The sequence below is a fragment of the Pezoporus flaviventris genome, unplaced genomic scaffold (assembly GCF_033815535.1).
Source record: "Pezoporus flaviventris isolate CSIRO_AGI_PZ_B2104156 unplaced genomic scaffold, CSIRO_AGI_Pfla_v1 ptg000047l, whole genome shotgun sequence".
In the NCBI taxonomy this organism is placed as follows: Eukaryota; Metazoa; Chordata; class Aves; order Psittaciformes; family Psittacidae; genus Pezoporus; species Pezoporus flaviventris.
Window position 1 is genome coordinate 12,243,378 of NW_026892595.1, and position 18,330 is coordinate 12,261,707.

At 35.5% G+C, this 18,330-nt stretch overlaps 1 protein-coding gene across 1 annotated transcript in view; it reads right to left on the reverse strand.

Annotated features, from left to right (window-relative positions):
* The window catches only part of MALRD1 (MAM and LDL receptor class A domain containing 1), a 246,978-nt gene that overhangs the window by 218,266 nt on the left and 10,382 nt on the right, over positions 1-18,330 (reverse strand). Inside the window, exons 5-8 of the mRNA XM_061468304.1 lie at positions 16,703-16,796; positions 11,602-11,745; positions 6,734-6,891; positions 1,136-1,228 (exon numbers count right to left, since the gene is read on the reverse strand). Coding sequence (XP_061324288.1) covers positions 1,136-1,228; positions 6,734-6,891; positions 11,602-11,745; positions 16,703-16,796 — 489 coding nt within the window. The remainder of the gene's footprint in view (positions 1-1,135; positions 1,229-6,733; positions 6,892-11,601; positions 11,746-16,702; positions 16,797-18,330) is intronic.

Below are 18,330 nucleotides of genomic sequence, written 5' to 3' on the forward strand. Positions count from 1 at the left end.
GTCACGTGCAAGAGGGACAAAGCACATATGAAAGAAAGCTGGAAAAGAATATCAGACAAAACAGAAGGAAACCAGAACAGACATGATTTGGGACATAAGCAGAAGGGTCTAACGCACCCCCCTCACCCCCCCCACACACCACCGAAGCCTGCAAATTAGGATAGAGTGAAATCTCAAGAGGCATATAGCAGGAATGCTATAGAATCATATATGTCATTGTCTTCCACTAGAAATTTTTTTCTAAATGACAAAGCTTTCTAAAATTATCCATTCTCTCCCATTTCAAACATTGAATGCTTCAATGAAAATATGACACAGCCATATAATTAAAGATATTTTTCCTCCTTCCCTAAGTACAAGTGATCCTTGCCATCATTGTACATTAATGTATAATTTTGACTTTCTACATATACGCATACACATTTTTGGCAGCCTCTTGTTTATTTTTAGATACTATAGTCTTATTACACATTTGGTTGCTTATTCACACTTATCCTTGCGGGAAAAGGAAAGACAAGCAACAACAACAAGATACTTCTACTAACTTGCTGAAATGCATTCATTTATTCAGATATATATCAAAACATTTCCTGCAGCAGACTTGAATCTTTGTCCTTTCACAGAGATTACCTTTTCAGCTGATGGTTGAGACAATAAAATATGGTTATTTAATTATGAAAAAATAAATGTAAAAACAAACTTGTAAATTAATTTAAGAATTAATTATATGCAACTTTGCGTTCTTCTCTATGCCTGAAAATTTAGGAGGAGGATGTTGCATCATCTACTTATTTATATCCTTCCTCTGAAACACCATTCATGTCATCTCACTTATTAGCATTTATATTTAAATGACTTGGTAACAGCTGAGATGAACTCAAATGACTAACTATAACATGGTGAGATTTGCATTCATTTTCTTGCATGTGATTAAAGACCAGCAGCTTCAACACGTGACGTCTTTGTGGATGTTTTGTTGAGCTGTAACCAGAGCTTTTACTCATATCAATGCAATGAAGAATAGGAAGACCTTTGGGCTACATATAATTAACAAATTTTTAAGTTTTCTAGAAGCTTTACACACAATAAAGTAAAGCATCTTCAAAAATCGAACGTGTGCCTTTTTCGTTCATACCTTTAAGTTTTCTATCCCTGTTGGTAGACGTATATCTACTTTGACCCATTCCCTCTTAGTCACGGTGCTGGTTTCCCACAAGATATGTTCTTCCTGTAAAATGTAGAATAAAATGTCATAAAGCTAATTTTTATTTCTCTATATATTACCAAGGCCATTTCCTGAACTCCATCTTTTCCTTTCCTAACCAAACAACCACGTATACAAAGTTCTTATATGTGAGGAACTAGAGCTTCACATATTCATTTGCAGTCATAGCACTGAGCACCATGAGAGAGAAAAGAAACAAAATATGTTTACTGTGATTAAACATGCAAATACCACAATTATCAGGAGGTGTCTTAGTAGAATTAAAGTGAATTAATATGCAAATTAAGCCATGTTATTGCTGAATTTAACAATGTGTTTCCATGGTGCTCTCTATATTATTTTTTTTTCATAAATAACTGCTTATATTGTGTTGTAATTAGATTTAGTTTTCTTAGAACTGAATTTTTAGGGTCTGTCAAAATTACCTAACTAACTGTGCTAAAAATCACCCCACCCCCCCCGTTTTTAAATCTGTAAAGCATGCAGAGTAGTACCTAACAATTCCTAGTCGTGTTCTGAGTTACCTTAATCACCATTTTCACTCCACCTCCTAAGCATAGTAGTGAGAGTACCAAATGTGGTAATGCTCCCTTTACCAAGCAATCCAAGCCCTTTTGATTTCATAATCTAACGAAAACGGCTCAGGCTTATTCTGCTTCTGGTCATGTCCTAACTGGAAGATGCTGAGGCCAGTACAATGAAAAATTATTATAGGTTACACATGCAAACAGACTTACCATTACAAGTATCAATATTGAGGCCCCTTTTAGGATGCTGTGCAAAGTATTGGGTCTACATTTTCCACAAATGATATTACAGAATTAGCAGCAGTTCAGAAAAAAAAGTTGTAAAGCAGGATAAGAGAAATGGAAAACCTCTTGTATGAAGAGAAATTGAAAGTATAAAAATATTTTACCTTACAAGAGATGAATAAAAGGGGATATGTTAGGTATGTGAAATATTATCACTAGTATAGACAAGGCAAGTTATCTTTTTTCCTGTCTTGCAACATAAAAATAAAAAGAAAAATTCTAATTCTTTATAGTCCAAGAGATGTGAATGAGCAGAACAACACTGATATGATTTGTGATGAGTAGCCAATTATTTTTGCTCTTTTCCTAACAAGGTTTCAACTGTTACAACATATTAACAAAGCTGAAAGTCTAAACCTCTGTTGAATTTGTTTTCAAAGGTCAGTTTTGGAAAACTGCAAGGCAGAGCCAAGCACACTAACCCTAACCCTAACCCTAACCCTAAAACTTGCTTCATTTAGCCAAATAATTCAACTTGCAAAGAAAATGTATTAGCATTATTAGCCTACAATACCCACACATAAACACAGAAAAAGGTGATGTACTTAGAACCATACTACATGGCAAGTTAAAACCACAGCCTGTGGCTAAGTGTCTGCTTTTAAAAATATTTTAGTTAATGTATTCCCCCCACATGTACATATATAAACCCTTCAAACACATTTGTGTACCTTGGGGGAGCACTCTGCCTTTGCTTTTTATTTGATTGGATGCATCTGGATACTACAATTTTGTTCACATTCAATTAATCGCTTAGATACCCATCCCCATGACCCTCTTGATCCCAAATTTATGTTAATAAAAACAGCTTGACACAGTAAATTTGAATTTTCTGTGCATGTGCCAGTATCCAAACCTTCTAGGGCAGATTTTTTTTACATTGACAGCTGTAAATCATCTCTGATGCAGCAACTTTTAAACTGATTATTGTTCCATGCAACAGACATTACCTTCTGATTTCATACAGGTCTAGTAGTAACATTATTTCCTTTCCTCACAATGTTTTCTCTGTAGTATTCATCCTGCTTATCAGATTCTATCGCCTCTTTAGTACAAATGGGTTAACGCTTCTAGCACATCCCTTGCGTCACTAACCTTCTTTAAAAATGTAGACTGTACTGTTTTTCCAGTACTTTCCCTTGAGATTTATATTGTTAATGCAGGGAAGCAGTTGCTCAAAATACCTTCACTCTATTCACCTTGTGATATATTTATCATCTATGAGCAATTTTTTGTAAAGCTAAATGCCAAGAATTCTTTCTTTTCCTGCAGTGGTTTATACTGGGGGTTTGTGGGGGTATTTTGGGTTTGGGTTTTTTGGGGGGGGTGTTTTGCTGGGGTTTTGTTTGTTTGTTTGTTTGTTGGTTTGCTTTTGGGCTTCTTTTTTTTTTGAGAGAGAGAGATAATGCTACTCAGATTTGAAGGATGAAAGAGAATTGTGATCTCTTCTTACCAACTCCATTTATAAAATACAACATTTTTTTATCATTATTTCTTACATATTTTCAACTGCATTCATCATTTTGTCCCTGCTTTTCTCATTTCAGAAAATAATTTGGAACAAAAGCTTATTTGTTCCCCCCATAATGATTAATGGGTTACCTTTAACTTCTGCAAAGAAATGTACTTGCATGCTTCTTGCAAGTGCTGCTGAACACTTTCAGAAATAGTGCGTTAGGATACAAATATGCTTGCACATATAAACATCAGTTGAAATGATATTTTACTGTTTAATTTCCATAAAATTAATGTAAGCCATAAAACATGTAAAGATTAAGAAAATAAAAGGATGAATTATGAGTCCATTATTTAATGGGAACAATGACCAAGTAATGAATGGCAAATGGCAGAGGGAAGTCAACATTATCTTTTTGTTTCAAGTTTTACATAAAAGTTTAAAATTTATCAGAAAATTATTAGACAGCTAGTACAGTTAATATTTCATGTTCTTAAGACAGCTAATATTGCCAAATGCAAATGCAAACACAGGCTGGAATAGAATAATAATATTACAAATATTTATAAGCCAGAAGTACTGAAACTGGAAAGGAATCAGAAAATTACTACATAAGTAATATCTTCCTATCAACAACTCCTGGAACCTGAGGAGAATCTGTGGGATACTAGAGGAAAGGGAGACCAAAGGATGTATATTACAGTTAAGGGAAAAATACAGACCATGTAATTATAAACCTGCTGAGCAACCTCTAAGACACTGGGACAGATTTCTAAAAATAATCTTGAAAGCAGCTAGAGAATTAGAAAGTGACAAACCTACATTAGATGCTTCTGATGAATTTTTTTTTTTAATAATTGTAAGCAGACAAAGTAGAAAGTACTTTATAAAGGCTTTTAACAATCTCATGGGACATTCTTTAAGTAGATCGAGGGGATTTGGTACAAACAGAATTACTTTAAAACTGGTGTACAAATATGAGTGCAACCTTGTTTAAAAGAGGAAATGTTGATAAAAGACAATTATAACAGCTTTGCATAGGTCTGTTCCAAGGCCTGACATAGTTATAGTGCTGACTGTTTGGATAATGGAATGAAAAATAATATTTAGAAAAATGTGGACAACACAAAACTGGGAGGAATTACAAGCACCCCGAAGGACATCATTAGAATTTAAATTGATTTCATTATACAAGAACAAGTTTCAAACCAATAACACAAAGTTAAAAGATGCATGAATCACAGATAGGAAAGAAAAAAAAATGATCAAATGCAGTAGCATTGAATGAAGAGTGACTTTACCAAGCCAGAAATGAAACAGGAAAAGCTGCAGGTTATCATGGACCACAGGTCAACAACAGGTTACTGTTGGTGAAAAAAAAGTCCATTTTCCCTATCCTTTTTCACACCCAAGAGCAATTTAAATTTCCTGTCTTCCAACTGATGTCTTAATATCTGTATTAGAAAATAGGTTCACTTAATCTTTGACCTCTCTGTTGAAAAGGTGAGGAAGGCTAGGGATACATTTGCAACAATTGGGTGGCTTGTCCTCAAAAAACAGGACTGAAACTGTACGCTAAATGTAATCCAGTCTCTCTGTCAGGCCTGTTGGTGGCTGGACATAGCAAGAGTTATTTGGAGATAAGAAGTTCTGACCAATAAAAATAATAAAGGGGGTACAGAGAACGCATGGTACGGGGCCATATAACTGAGAGGTTATTTTGAATGGCAGCCTCCACAAGAGTAGCTCTCTTGTCTTCCAGGGGCAGAAGGGTTTTGATTTTGAAGCTAGCAGCATAAGCTTATGTTACTGAATGTTTTTCTTGCAAATTTTGCAGTATGTTAATTCATATCAGCTTTAAATAAGTCTATGTGCAATAAATACACTCCAGACTGAAGAAGAAATTCAATAACTAAAACATCAAAGGGCTAAAAGAAGGTGTGGAAACACAGCTGACTAAACTGATGTCATAACTGCCAAAAAATGTTCTTCTAATGTACATGTAAGTATCTGTTTATAAATTGATTCAATTTGTGCTCCCAGTTCTATAGGAATTCAAATGCTGGTCTTCTCATGGTTTTGGCTCACTTATTTACCTCTATTTTCAGGGAAAGAACACTCTTAAATCAAGTCCATTGATGCTACTTAGGTAAACCATTGAGATCAGTATTCCTACTCTGTCTCAAGGTTGCCATGGGTGTCACATCGGGTAATTTATTGGCAAGTACTATGGCACAAATCTCCATGCACTCTGACCAGAGCACTGATTATGTTACAATTCCCTGATAGAGTAATGGGTCATAGAAAAATACAACTATTCCCTTTCATAAATGAAAAAAAAAAAAAAAAATCAAGAGCCTGGAGTTTTTATGAATAGCTGAAGACACAGTAGGAAAAAAATAAAGCATTTCCATTACCTGTTCCCATATTTAAATGCATGGTAGTATTACACTTCAGGTTTGTTTGCATCTTATCTTTGTGAATGAAGTGGATCAGTCTTTTTAAATACTTGTATTGCTGGGTGATAATAATTCAACATCAGCATCAAGATATGAGATCCATTAACTTAATAAGACCAGCTGTATTTTTCTTACTTTCATTAAGTAGTGGTACAATAACATTCATATTAAACAATACTTTCAAAAGGGAACATTCTAACAGCAGAAAGTCTCCACAAGGCAAGGGAAGTAAGAAAGATGGAAAAGGTAATCACTGCTCAACTGACATTTGTGTTTCAGTTTGACATGGCCATTTTATCTACTAATGGGCAGAAAAATAGGAAAATTATTGCTCTAAAACTTGAGTAAAGCAAATCTGGTGGCTAAACAAGAACTTTCCACACATCCTGAGACAGCAACTTTCCTTTTTGATTTGTCTCCATAGGGAAAAGCACTTATTTTCCCATTCCCAGAATGGGAAGAGGGCTAGAAAAGCTTACTATAGATTTTTTCTTTTTACCCTTTGAAATCCCCAAATTATTTAATTTCTCTAATAGCTGGGGTTTGTCCTTGAAGTGTTATTGCAGAACACTCACTCATCAAATTAGTTAATAGCTGAGATGGCAAATACCCAGGTTTTATAATTTCATAGATGAATGGAATCATACTAAGTTATTGTTTTGGACAAACTTAACTCAGGGGGCAGGCACAAGCTAGAAGGCATATTTTCTTGTATTTTGGCTGGTAACACCTGGGCTGCTGTATATTTATTCTTTGAAAATGCATGCATGAGTCGTCTTACCTGATTAGTAAACAGTACTGCCTTGAGAACACTGTTATCTGCCATGGAGTAATGAAACTGAAAATGGCAATTCTTACTGAAGCAGTGACACATGGAGCTGTTAAGATAAGTGCTTTTGTATAATATCTTGCCATTAGCTTCCGAACACTCAAAATATCCTGAAAAATATTTAACAGAAAAAAAAAAAAACAACAAAAAACAAAAAACAAGGCAGGGTTTTTTTAGGTAGTGGTTTTTGGTTTTGGGTGGGTTTTTTTTTTTGTTGTTGCTGTTTTGGTTTTTTTTTGGATTTTGTTTTGTTTTTTACAAATCTTCCCCCCACATGCACCCTCCCATTAATCAATGAAAATAAGGACTGAGTTCTTGCAATTGAACCATGGACCCAACCTGATAATGGTGGAATCTGATTATCATGCTGACAATGTGACTTTGATGGTAATAGGAAACACCTACAGGACAAGACATATATATTTTCGACTCACAGACAGCCCCAGCAACCAAGAATTGCATCAGTTGGTAGTATCATGAAATTATTACTTTGCACATTAAAACCGTAAGGAGTCCACATTCAGCCTCCTTACATTTATAACCATTCAATACCTAACCACAAATATATTTAGAAACCAGGCTTTCTTCCTTCTTGCACTATGTTTTCCAGAAAGTATGCTTGAAAGTGCTTTTTACAGTAATATTTCTGTAGACTCTTCATAAAATAAAGGGGGGGGGGGGGGGGCGGGCAAGAGTGTGTATTTTGCTTTACTGCTACAGGTGGCAGGAGCATCTACACCTTGTAATCAAGGTCTTTACTTCTCAGCCAGAATTTCCTCAACAAAATGTTGAGAACGTATTGTCTTTCTATCTGAAGCAGAAAAGCAATTTCTGCTCTTCTTGACCTACTGCCCCTTGTAAAAGCACCCTTACAGAGATCTGAAAGAGTACTGCATCCTTTCAAGAGTGTCTTTAATTTGTCAGAAATAAAAAGGCTAAATAGTTTTTACCAAATATCATATCATGTTTTTCTCCCCACCCCTGAGTCACTGAATATTTTGCTACCTTCTGAAGCAGCTATTAAATTAATAAACAAGGACCGATTAAAGGTCTTGAGTGTGCTGTTTCTGTGTTCCTGTCACTAAATGCAACTTCTCTAATGCAGATGTTGCAGTTTATCTCAAGGTTAATGGAGAAAGTGTCATTTCACAAAGAAAATATTTTATAAGGGACCACATTCTTCTTTTACTGTCAGTTTAATCTTTGTTATGCAATGTTTTACAGTGAAATATGTGGTTACAATTTTATAGAATCATAGAATATTTAGGGTTGGAAAGGACCTTAAGGTCACCTAGTTCCAACCCCCTGCCATGGGCAGGGACACCTCACACATTCCATTTCTTTGGAATTAGGTTTATAATTTCATGCCACAACTGCTAACATGGATATAAAGGAACATTATAGATTTAAGCCATCATTCTGTTTGACAGAGATCAACGAGGCATCTACCTTTCTGTTACTACTGCCTTATGCAGAAGAGAAATGTGCATCAACACTAAAATTTACACTGGAGGTTCTTTGTCTAGTTTCAGAATCCTTTGTTGCCATTATAAAACTGACCTTTTTTTTCAAGAGCCTAACAGTAATTAACATTCTTTTCCCTCTCTCAGTTTAAATTCCTGAATTTTTAAAAACAGAGCAAAAGGGAGTCAACATCGTTTTCAGACAAGAGAGCAAATGAATAGCACTAGATAAAATTTCTATGAAATATCCAGAATGACAGTGTATCCACAAGGGATACTGGCAGTTCTTCAAGGAATATGTTTTCTGCAAGTGTTACGAATGCTTCTGAGAAAAATTAGTGTCTTCATTTCTAAGAGTAAGCCTCAGAAACTCCTGTCCTAAAAATACTGGAGGGCTTATTATTGTTTTTTTCCCCCCCTCATGTCCATAGCCTGTAAAAGTAAAATCACACCAATTTAACTGGACAGGCAATGAACTATGCTAAAGTAGTTATTTCCCCTCTTCCAGAGGATTTTTTTTAAATTTCTAAATGTTAACTGTATTAGGAATTTTTTTACAAAACTTTTCAGCTCTTCTCTAAGGCATGAATTTCCCTCAGTCCAGTACAATGCATAGCATATTACTGTGTTTATGCTCTGATCTTTTTTATGACCTTTTCACTTGAATTTTCACTACTTCCTTCATTCACTGAAGTGCCAAACTTCCCCACGTTTTTATAAGTAGAACAGTAATCCCAGAAAAACCAATAAATTCATGGCTGTCTCAAAGCCTGTAAGTATTTTTCTGATTGGCTCCATCTTAATAATTTTCTGACTCACATATTTTGAAAGTCCTTCTGCTTTAATCCATGTTTTTTATTTCATAAACTACACAACTTTGTATCTATGCTACTAGTTTTACAGTAACAACTGAGGCATCAGTTAAAAGTGAGACTTCTCCTTTTCTGTCAAGTTTTCTACCCCAGCTGAGAGCTGTTCAGTCTCTGAACCAATCCTCTACAACTTTCCCGCTTAACCATCCTGAGGAAGGAAGAGGTCAAATCTGAACTGCCACTATTTTTACTCTTCAAAGGTGAATTTTCATGAACTCAGAAGTCATGGATGAAATGCTGGGTGGGAGAAGACAGATTGGGGAAGGAGGGAAAAAGAGTAATGTAATAAGATCACATAATTAATGATTTGTCTGGGTTTTCAAGTTAAAAGAGAGATTTTTACCATTAGTTATCTGAAATGTTGGGTTTAAAAGCATGGCACTTCCTTGGATTTATTTTTGCATCTCATAATCTTTCTTTTTATTATGCAGAACTTTGGTTTCATTAGTTTCTCATTAAAGAACTGTTACCCCAGATCTAAGAAACCAGATTAATCCAATTTAAGAATGAACTATGGAAATTATACAGCATGCTGGAAACATCAATTAAGAAAAGAGCAACAGCAAAATATTTTATGAACAGTATTGCAGAGGAATATAAAACCTCTGTAAAAACTTTTGACACTAGAGAAGTTAGAAAGTAAAGTTATAGAGGAAGTTCCTATAATACAACACTGGAGAAAAGCAATAAAATAACAAAGATCGCCGAGAACAGAAAGTATTTATTAAATTTAAGAATACTAGGAAAAGAAGATTATGCAAAGCCTATAAGCAATCCTTTCTTTATAAATATAGTTGTCTAGACCTCAGCTTTATAATTTAGTTTCTTACCTGTCTTCTATTTATAGTAATGAAAGGTTTGATCAAAATCAGAAACTAAACCTTTATCAAGCTCTATTTGCATTGTAAGTTTGAACCCCCAAGCATGGCATTTTTTTCAGTTTGCATACCATTTCTTTAATTTTTATAATTTACTTAATATTCAGCTTCTTCAGTTATGCCTCAACAAATCTGCATGTATAGAAATACTGACTATATTTAGAGATGAGCAATCATAGTTCAGATTTTTTCAGTACATTCGAATGTTAATGATTAAATTCCATGTGTTGTTTTGACACTTACATCTTCTCACATTATCTTTTTTTCCTTTATGACACAGAAACACAGGGAATGTTCCCAAGCAGTTGTTTGCATTATGTGTTCAGCTTACTCAGCTAACAGTGCGTATTTAATGCCCAAGCACCAATACAACAGATACTTTAAAATGTGGTCTATTTCAACAGACATTGCTTGTGACCTGGTCCTGTAAAAGCCACTTACAAAATTTCAGTATCTTTCCTGTCCTTTTATGACAATCTATACTCATTACTAGTCCTTGAGATATGATTTTAAGGTATGACATTGATACAACATGCTTCAGGGAGGCATCAAATGAGAAGTTCCATTTTTGTTAGATATCCCAGTGGAAATTGAAAGGTGATGTGTCTTTTTTTTGTTTTGTTTTAAGATGAGAGAAAAAATAAATCTATTTACCAGTCTATATGCTCTTTGCTGTACATAAATGTTAACATGCAAAAATTCATCTTGAGTGTATATACTCAATCACCTTTCCTGTTATTTCATTATAATTTGGCTTATTACAGTATGTTGAAATGTATACTAAAATGTATTTTAAAAGTCTTTCTAAAATGAAAACAATATCTAAGCATTCATTGTCCTGCTGTCAATGACATGTACTCCACTTCTGTGGGCTCAAAGTTCAGGCAGTAATCGCCTTGCTGTCAATTCTTCAACACTACATCACAAATTATACTATTACAACTAGTGCTACTTAACCCCTTCAAAGGCAGTCTCAGTAGATAAGCCAAACACTTAGCTGGCAAGGAGATTCCATTTAACATTACAACACTTAGGTTTTTGAAAGCTTAATGGATAAAAAAGTCTCTTATGAACCTATAGACAAGCAGTACCCAATGACTTCAAAACCAAGAGCTGCTCTTTACTTCTGAAAATTGTAACTGGACTAATTTTATTGTTTTTAGGAGTAATAAACTATTTTGTATGTCAAATGTTTCTCCTCATCTTCCCAAATTAAAATTTTAAAGTGAAATTTCTGACTGGATGCTCAAATATTCTACTACTACTACACAAGTAAAACTGCCAAGTGCCAAAGCCAAAAGCTCAGATGGATTTGATTTAATTTCACTTTAATTTAATTTAGTTCTCATACAAAGAATTAACTGGAGAATAAATCAAGTAGTAGTTGGGATTTATATGGGGATTCTTAGTTCAAATCTTTCATGTTTTACCAGCACGTGTTCACAGTGCCCTTACTGTGGTCAAAGCAAAGCATAATTTAAGTACAAAATACATACAATTACATTTCATGGTTTTGTTCTGTTTCTATATTGGGTCACCATCTTATCTGAAAAAGCACCATATCCTTCACTACAGCTAGTAATTGTGCATTAACATAAATTTCTCACCTTCAGTATTGTTGCTCCAATCTTTCGGGAAGGAACAGGAGAAAATCTTGTGCCCAGCTTGCAGTTGTGCCCACACAGCAGGCTCAGCCAGCTGATCTGAATGCCATTCACATACACTGAGCTTAAAACTGGAAGTCTGCAGTGCTAAAAGACAATCACTTCTTAAGAAGTCATTATCTATGAGACTACTTCCTATTACAAACGTTTGCTTATTAAACTAATTGACAACATTTCTGTCTCTAGCTACTTCAAAACCATCACTGAGTGCTGTCTTGTATTTCAGGTTGCCATCATTAATGATATTATTTTAAAAAATAATCATTCCTTAAAGAAGGATGATTCTTTCAGAGCAAGAGAATGTTATTTATGTCAGCCAGTCTATGCAACCTTCATGAATTCACTTCCATGGAGATAGTTGCCAGGAAACATAAAAATTACATGTAATAACAAGAAATACCTGTTTACTTTTCTAGATGATAGCTACAGAAAAATCACTTCTGAGAGGTTAAACTCAGCATCATCTACATAATATTTGCAACAGAATGCTTCTTTCCAGAACCAAAAGGTTTCAGAATACATCACCAGATATTTTCAAGAACTTTTTAAAGGCAAATCATACCTGTCTAATCTATTGACCTTCTACAATGGAGTCACTGCATCAGTGGACAACAGAAAAGGTATGGATGTCATCTAACTGAACTTCTAGAAGGTCTCTGATACAGTCTCCCTCAACATTCTTACTTCCAATTAGAGATATGGATAAGGAATTGGATGGATGTTCATCCAATGGTCTAAACTGTTACAGTAAATCGCTGAACATCTATTTGGAAACCATTAATGAGTGGTATTCCCCAGGGTCCATATGGGGACCCTTGAGGAACACTATTAAATATCTTCATTATACATAGATAGTAGAATTGAGTGTAGCCTCAGGAAGTCTGCAGATTACACCAAGCTGAGTGGTACAGTTGATATGCTAGAGGGAAGAGATGGCATCCAGATGGACCTTGACAGACTTGAGTACTGGGCCCATATAAACCTCATGAAGTTCAACAATGCCAAGTTCAAAATCTTGTACCTGCGTCAGGGAATCGCCACTACTAACTGATCAAAAACAGCCCTTCAGAGAAGGACTTGGGGAAGGTGGGTTAAAAAATTGGACATGCGTCAGCAAGTTGCACTTGAAGCCCAAAAAGCCAATCACATCCTTAGCTGCATCAAAAGAAGTATAGCCAGGAAGTCAACAGGTTCTTCACCTCTACCCTGCTCTCTTAACACCCCACTTGACATACTACATCCACCTCTGGGTAACATAAGAAAAGAAGTGGACCTATTAGAGTGCATTAGAGGAGAGCCACAAAAATTAGATGGCTGGAGCACCTCCCCTTGAAGAAAAGCTGAGAGAGTTGGGGTTGTTCAGCCTGGAAAAGGCTCCAGGGAGATGTGGCTTTTCAATTACTTAAAGGGGGCCTGTAAGAAAGATAGACTTTTTATCAAGGTCTATAGTGACAGGACAAGAGACAATGAGTTTAAATTGAAAGAAGATATATTTAGATTGCATATGAAGATTATTTTTTTTTTATTTTTTTTTTTTTTTATTGAGAGTGTGGTGAGCCACTGGCACAGGCTGCCCAGACAAGTTCTGGATACCCCATCCCTGGAAGTGTTCAAGCCCATTGCTCTGTGATAATGGAAATTCTGTTTCCTAATATTATTGCAGGGAAAAGGCAATCTTCTGGTTATAAAAAAAATAAATATCATTGAAGGTATCTCAGAAAATATGGAGATTCCTAACTGAAAATTTGGTATCAATATATACAAACATTACTGCTTACTGCATCTCAGAGTTACTGCGTTATTCACGTAACTAACATCTCAGTGAAATGTCCTGTAGCTGATGCTACTAACCTCTCCTTTATTCCTTTCTCCAGTGTTGCGTGAACATGTGCACTTCTTTCCAAACTGTGTGTATTAAGTGAGAAGAGCTTGAGAAAACCTTATTTCCCATGAAAAATTATAAATTCTAAAACAGTCTAGAAAAGGACAGATTTTGTCAGCATCTGAAAATACCAATACACTCAGAAGGAATAAAGCTCTTTTAATGCTTTTTAATTATTGAAACAAAACATTTTGGTTTATTATGAGTTTCCTAATATAATTGTAAATATTTTTGATGTTGTTTGTTTGTTTGTTTTGTCAATATCTCAGTCTCTTGGGACAAAATTCCCATTTTCCAGCTCTTAATTCTACAGCATGTCAGACAACAGTAAGATTAGTATTTTGGTTCTGCACCTGTGATATTAAAGGCTACATCTTTGCATAATTACAATTAACTACAGAATTACATTTCAGTTTTTTTTTCAGTTGAATCTTTATACTGGACTTTTGTCAAAATTTATACATTGCAAGTAATACATGTATGATCACTCTAGTTAAAATAAATAAATAAATAAATAAAGCAACTTTGCAGAGAATGCATACCATTTTTTGTTACAAGTCACTTAAGGAGGACAAAAAACCTCATTCCCCCTGCTAGCATTCCACTCTCATGACTTGGGGATCTCTGCTTTCACCCTTATGGCAAGATCAGAACAAGAAGCAGTGAGGCTCTTCACATATATAATTAATCAGAAGTCAAGAGGGAGTTCTGCAGGGCAATCAGACACTTGAATAAGACTATCAAGCCTTTGAATAGGTCTACTAAGGGTATAATTAAAGGATATTTTGTGTTACATATGGTTTAGAGCATACCTTGAATATTTTCTATTTGACAGATACAGTATTCTTATTTAATAAAAAGCTGTGGTGGTTTTGAGTGATAAATGAAACAATTTGACAGCTGTTGGGAAAATTAAAAACTGTAGAGTATCTTCAATTGCTATACTGAAGATAAGGTTTTAGTTTGTTGGGTAGTTTTTTAACAGATAAAGTTTACTGTCTAGCAAAACTGGACAAGACACTGAAGGCTGGCAGTTTAGGAGACAAGGAAGGGATAAATGCGAAGAAATAACTTAAAACTTAACAAAATTACAGTTATATTTAGCCACCACAATTTGTATCAAGAAAGTCCTGAAAGCAAAAATACTTCAGCTGTTTTACTCGTGACCTAAAACCAAAGCAGTCATACTAATGAATACAAATGCGCAGGTCATTTCTTACATGCATTTATACTGGGTAAATGAAGGGTACATTAAAAATGCAAATTTTAACTACAAAGTCTATGCAATTAACGTGATCTTCATTTAAAGTCTTCTTATACATACATCACATAAGGACTAGACAAGATTTCAAATTCAAGCGACCATTAATCTGACCTTTTGTTTTAATTATTGAAAAAAAAAATCAGTGAACTTCCTCTTTCAGGCATAAAATTAAGATCCTTTGACCCTGTTTTTGGCTACTGTGAACAATTTAGATGTCCCCTAATGAAGCTGACTTTTCCCTATAGGGAGGAACAGGATAAGAACTGGTTCTTATTAGAATATACCTGAGGTACTTAACGATCATAGAACAGTCTGGGTTGGAAGGAACCAGCTCCAGGGCTGGGGGATCCAAAACTTCTCAGGGCAACCTGTTGCAGTGTCTCCCCACCCTCACAGTAAAGAACTTCTTTCTAACAGTGCAGCAGCTAAGTCTGTATGTCACAATACAGGCAGTAGTTCAACAGCTGCCATGATGAGAAGATTAACACCTAGATTTGTAAGTTCTCATAAGTACACCTAGTTTCTGTTTCAATTTTTCCCCCCATTTTTTTTTCCCCCAGCTCTTTCAGCCTTTTAGCTGATTTTGTTCCCCATTTTTTGTTTGCTTTAAAAACACTTTGTGAGAAAAACCCTGTACATTTTGCACAGAGGGATTTTTATACTCCTGCAGGAACTGCTTAAGCAATTATACAGGTTGCTGGAATAATTTTCTCAAAGGAGGCATATTGCAAACTTATACTTGCTCATAGACAAATATGCCCAAAGTTTTAAATTAGCATCCTTGCTCATTTAAGTAGTACTGCCAGAAAACATCTCCAAAGTAGAAAATCAAGGTAGGCGTTTTCATGAAAATAGGTATAAAACATTTGCTTCTATATTTCTCCACTGAAAGAAAGTTGATACTTTGATTGGAGAAACTTACATGACCAAGTTTAGTTACCTGAAACTTCAGTTCCCCAGTATATATTCCCTTTGAAATAAATATGTATGCCTGCCTGAATCATTACACTAAGGTTTGCTCTTACTGTCATCTGCCTACAACATTAAGTTCAAAAGTGCCTCTACTACCAACAGTTTCTCCTACTGGGAAACCTGGAGAGCTTTATTTTAGACCACAACACACAAAAATGAATCATGTACACATAGCCTGATGTGTATCAAACACTGCATTACATACCTCAAGCTAAATTTAAGACTGAGCCCGCAGTGCCTGTGGTAGGACTTCAAAGCAGGAAAACAAAAGAGTCACTTTGAAACAGGACTGGATGCACCTGAGGATGGGTGCCACAGTGCAATCTCCTTGTGTAATGCAGAGAAGCAAGCAATCTAGTTTATGCTGGGATAGGTAGCATTCCTTTCCCATGAAAACACACTGGGTTGAAAAGATAAATAGGAAATGTTTTGCGAGAGAACCCCTACACACAGAGATGGTCTGGCTGCCGAGCTGACTAGTCTGGCATTACAGATCTTGAAACAGTAGAGCAGAACAAAATAACCACACTACCCACCTCATAGCTGAAGACCAGGACTCTCACACATTTTAAAAGATAGGTACAAATTTGTTGGGAATCTCCCTAAAGTCAGTCCCAAAACTTTTCCTTAGCTGGCTGAACATAAGTTGGCCAAAACCAGCAGATCTCTTTTGCCCACTTAGGCCTTGGAGCTCTCCTTGCTGCGGGAATTTACATTTATACTGTACCAGATTTCTTAAGGCATTTATTGTCATAATTTGTGTTTAGATGCAATAAGACAGATGATTGTTTAGGGGAAAGAAAATGACCCAGATAAAAACAGAGTTAAGAAAACCTTTGAATGCCAAAAGGTTTTACTTTGTATTTTCTCTTCTAATGCAAGTGAAAGACAAAATGATCTGAATTCTGAAAACCAGGTATTCTTACCACACTCCAGAGAGCAGCCTTCACTGAAAGTGATATCATCAATGGCAACAGTTTCATCTTGTCGCTGGGTCTCCACCATCCCCCAAAAGATAACCTGCAGAGATGAACAGCAAATCAACAAGAAATGGCTTTCATCAGTGCCACAGACAAGAGAAAAGACAGCCTTCCAAGATATGCCAGTCTAGTCCATAGTCTGATAGAAATATGAGAACTGAAATCACTCAGCAATTCTGTAGGATTACCATTCTAACTTGTCAGCACAGATACATAGTCTAATCATCCAACTCAAGTGTGAAATAGCATTTAACAGGAAAGATCTGTAAACAGCAATAATGAATTAAAATCAAAGAAAAAAATCCTGCAGTTAACACAAGAGATTGTGTTTTATCAAGCCATTATTCCACCAAAGACTGGAAATATGAGCCTTTTCTGGTGATTTGCAGAATTGATCAGAGACCTGAACCAAGTCAGAGCAGCAAGCACCATTAGTCAGAGGCCTTTCATCAAGGTTTTGATGAAACAAACCACAAGGAGTAGTCAACTGTTATTCTGCTGTAATGTTACAACAGCTATTTCTTTTTCCCTAACAAAGTCTTCTATATACAAAAAGTCACAAATATTTCATATTGCTATCTTGAGGGCAGATTTCAATCTATATTTGTGAATGCAGAAAGTACCACAATTTTTCTGCAGTGATGGTGAAGGAGACTGGCCAAACACAGTTCTCCAAAACCCAGCCAAATCAGATATACTGAGCTTGCCATGTATTGAGTAATTAAAACAGTGGTAATCTTTGCATTTCAGAATTCTCTACACATGGAGATTTTTGAAAGCCAAAACTAAATACCCTCTCTCATGTAGATAATCAAGACCTCTTTTTTTTTCTTAAGTAGGGAGACAGAAGTATTAAATCGGCAACATCAAAATCAGCGAAGAAAATAAGCAGCAGAGGTTGATTTTAATTAAAATCTCCCTTCAACTGTGCTTGCAAAACTGACAAAAGTATTCAAGCACCCTATCTCAAAATGTCTACTCCTGAAAACACTTTTTTTTCCTATTCATTTTCTTCCATGCAAACATTAATCATCAAAATGTTATCTTGAAAAATGCCACAGGTAGCCCAGTGGGCTAAAGATCTTGTCATATTAAAAGAACAAGTGCAAAAGGGCAAGTAAAGTGCATTCACTTGTATGAACAGCATCTTGCAAGTTGTCCCTGAAGGAAAAACGAGCAGCCAAAGAAAGCCTGCTCAGCTTCAGGTTCTAGGTTTCAGAAGGTGCCCAGCTACATTTCTTTGGCCAATTGTAATGATTACTGCAGTAAGTTTGACACATGCCTCTTTAAAGCTGGACTGTACCCATCAGCTCACTTTATACAGGCCAAAGGACAACAAGGTTTGAAAGCAATAATACAATTAGAATTTGATCCAGCAATTTCGTGGAAGACAATACCATATTATATTAACCATTCCTAGACTCTCTCAATTTTCTAAACATGAAGGATGAAAAAATAGATCTAGAAGTAACCCATTCCAATACAATCTCAGATTGCTATACATACATTCATATCAGGCAGAGGCAAGTTATTGACAAGTAGTGATATCAATACTTGTATTGAGTTAGGTACAG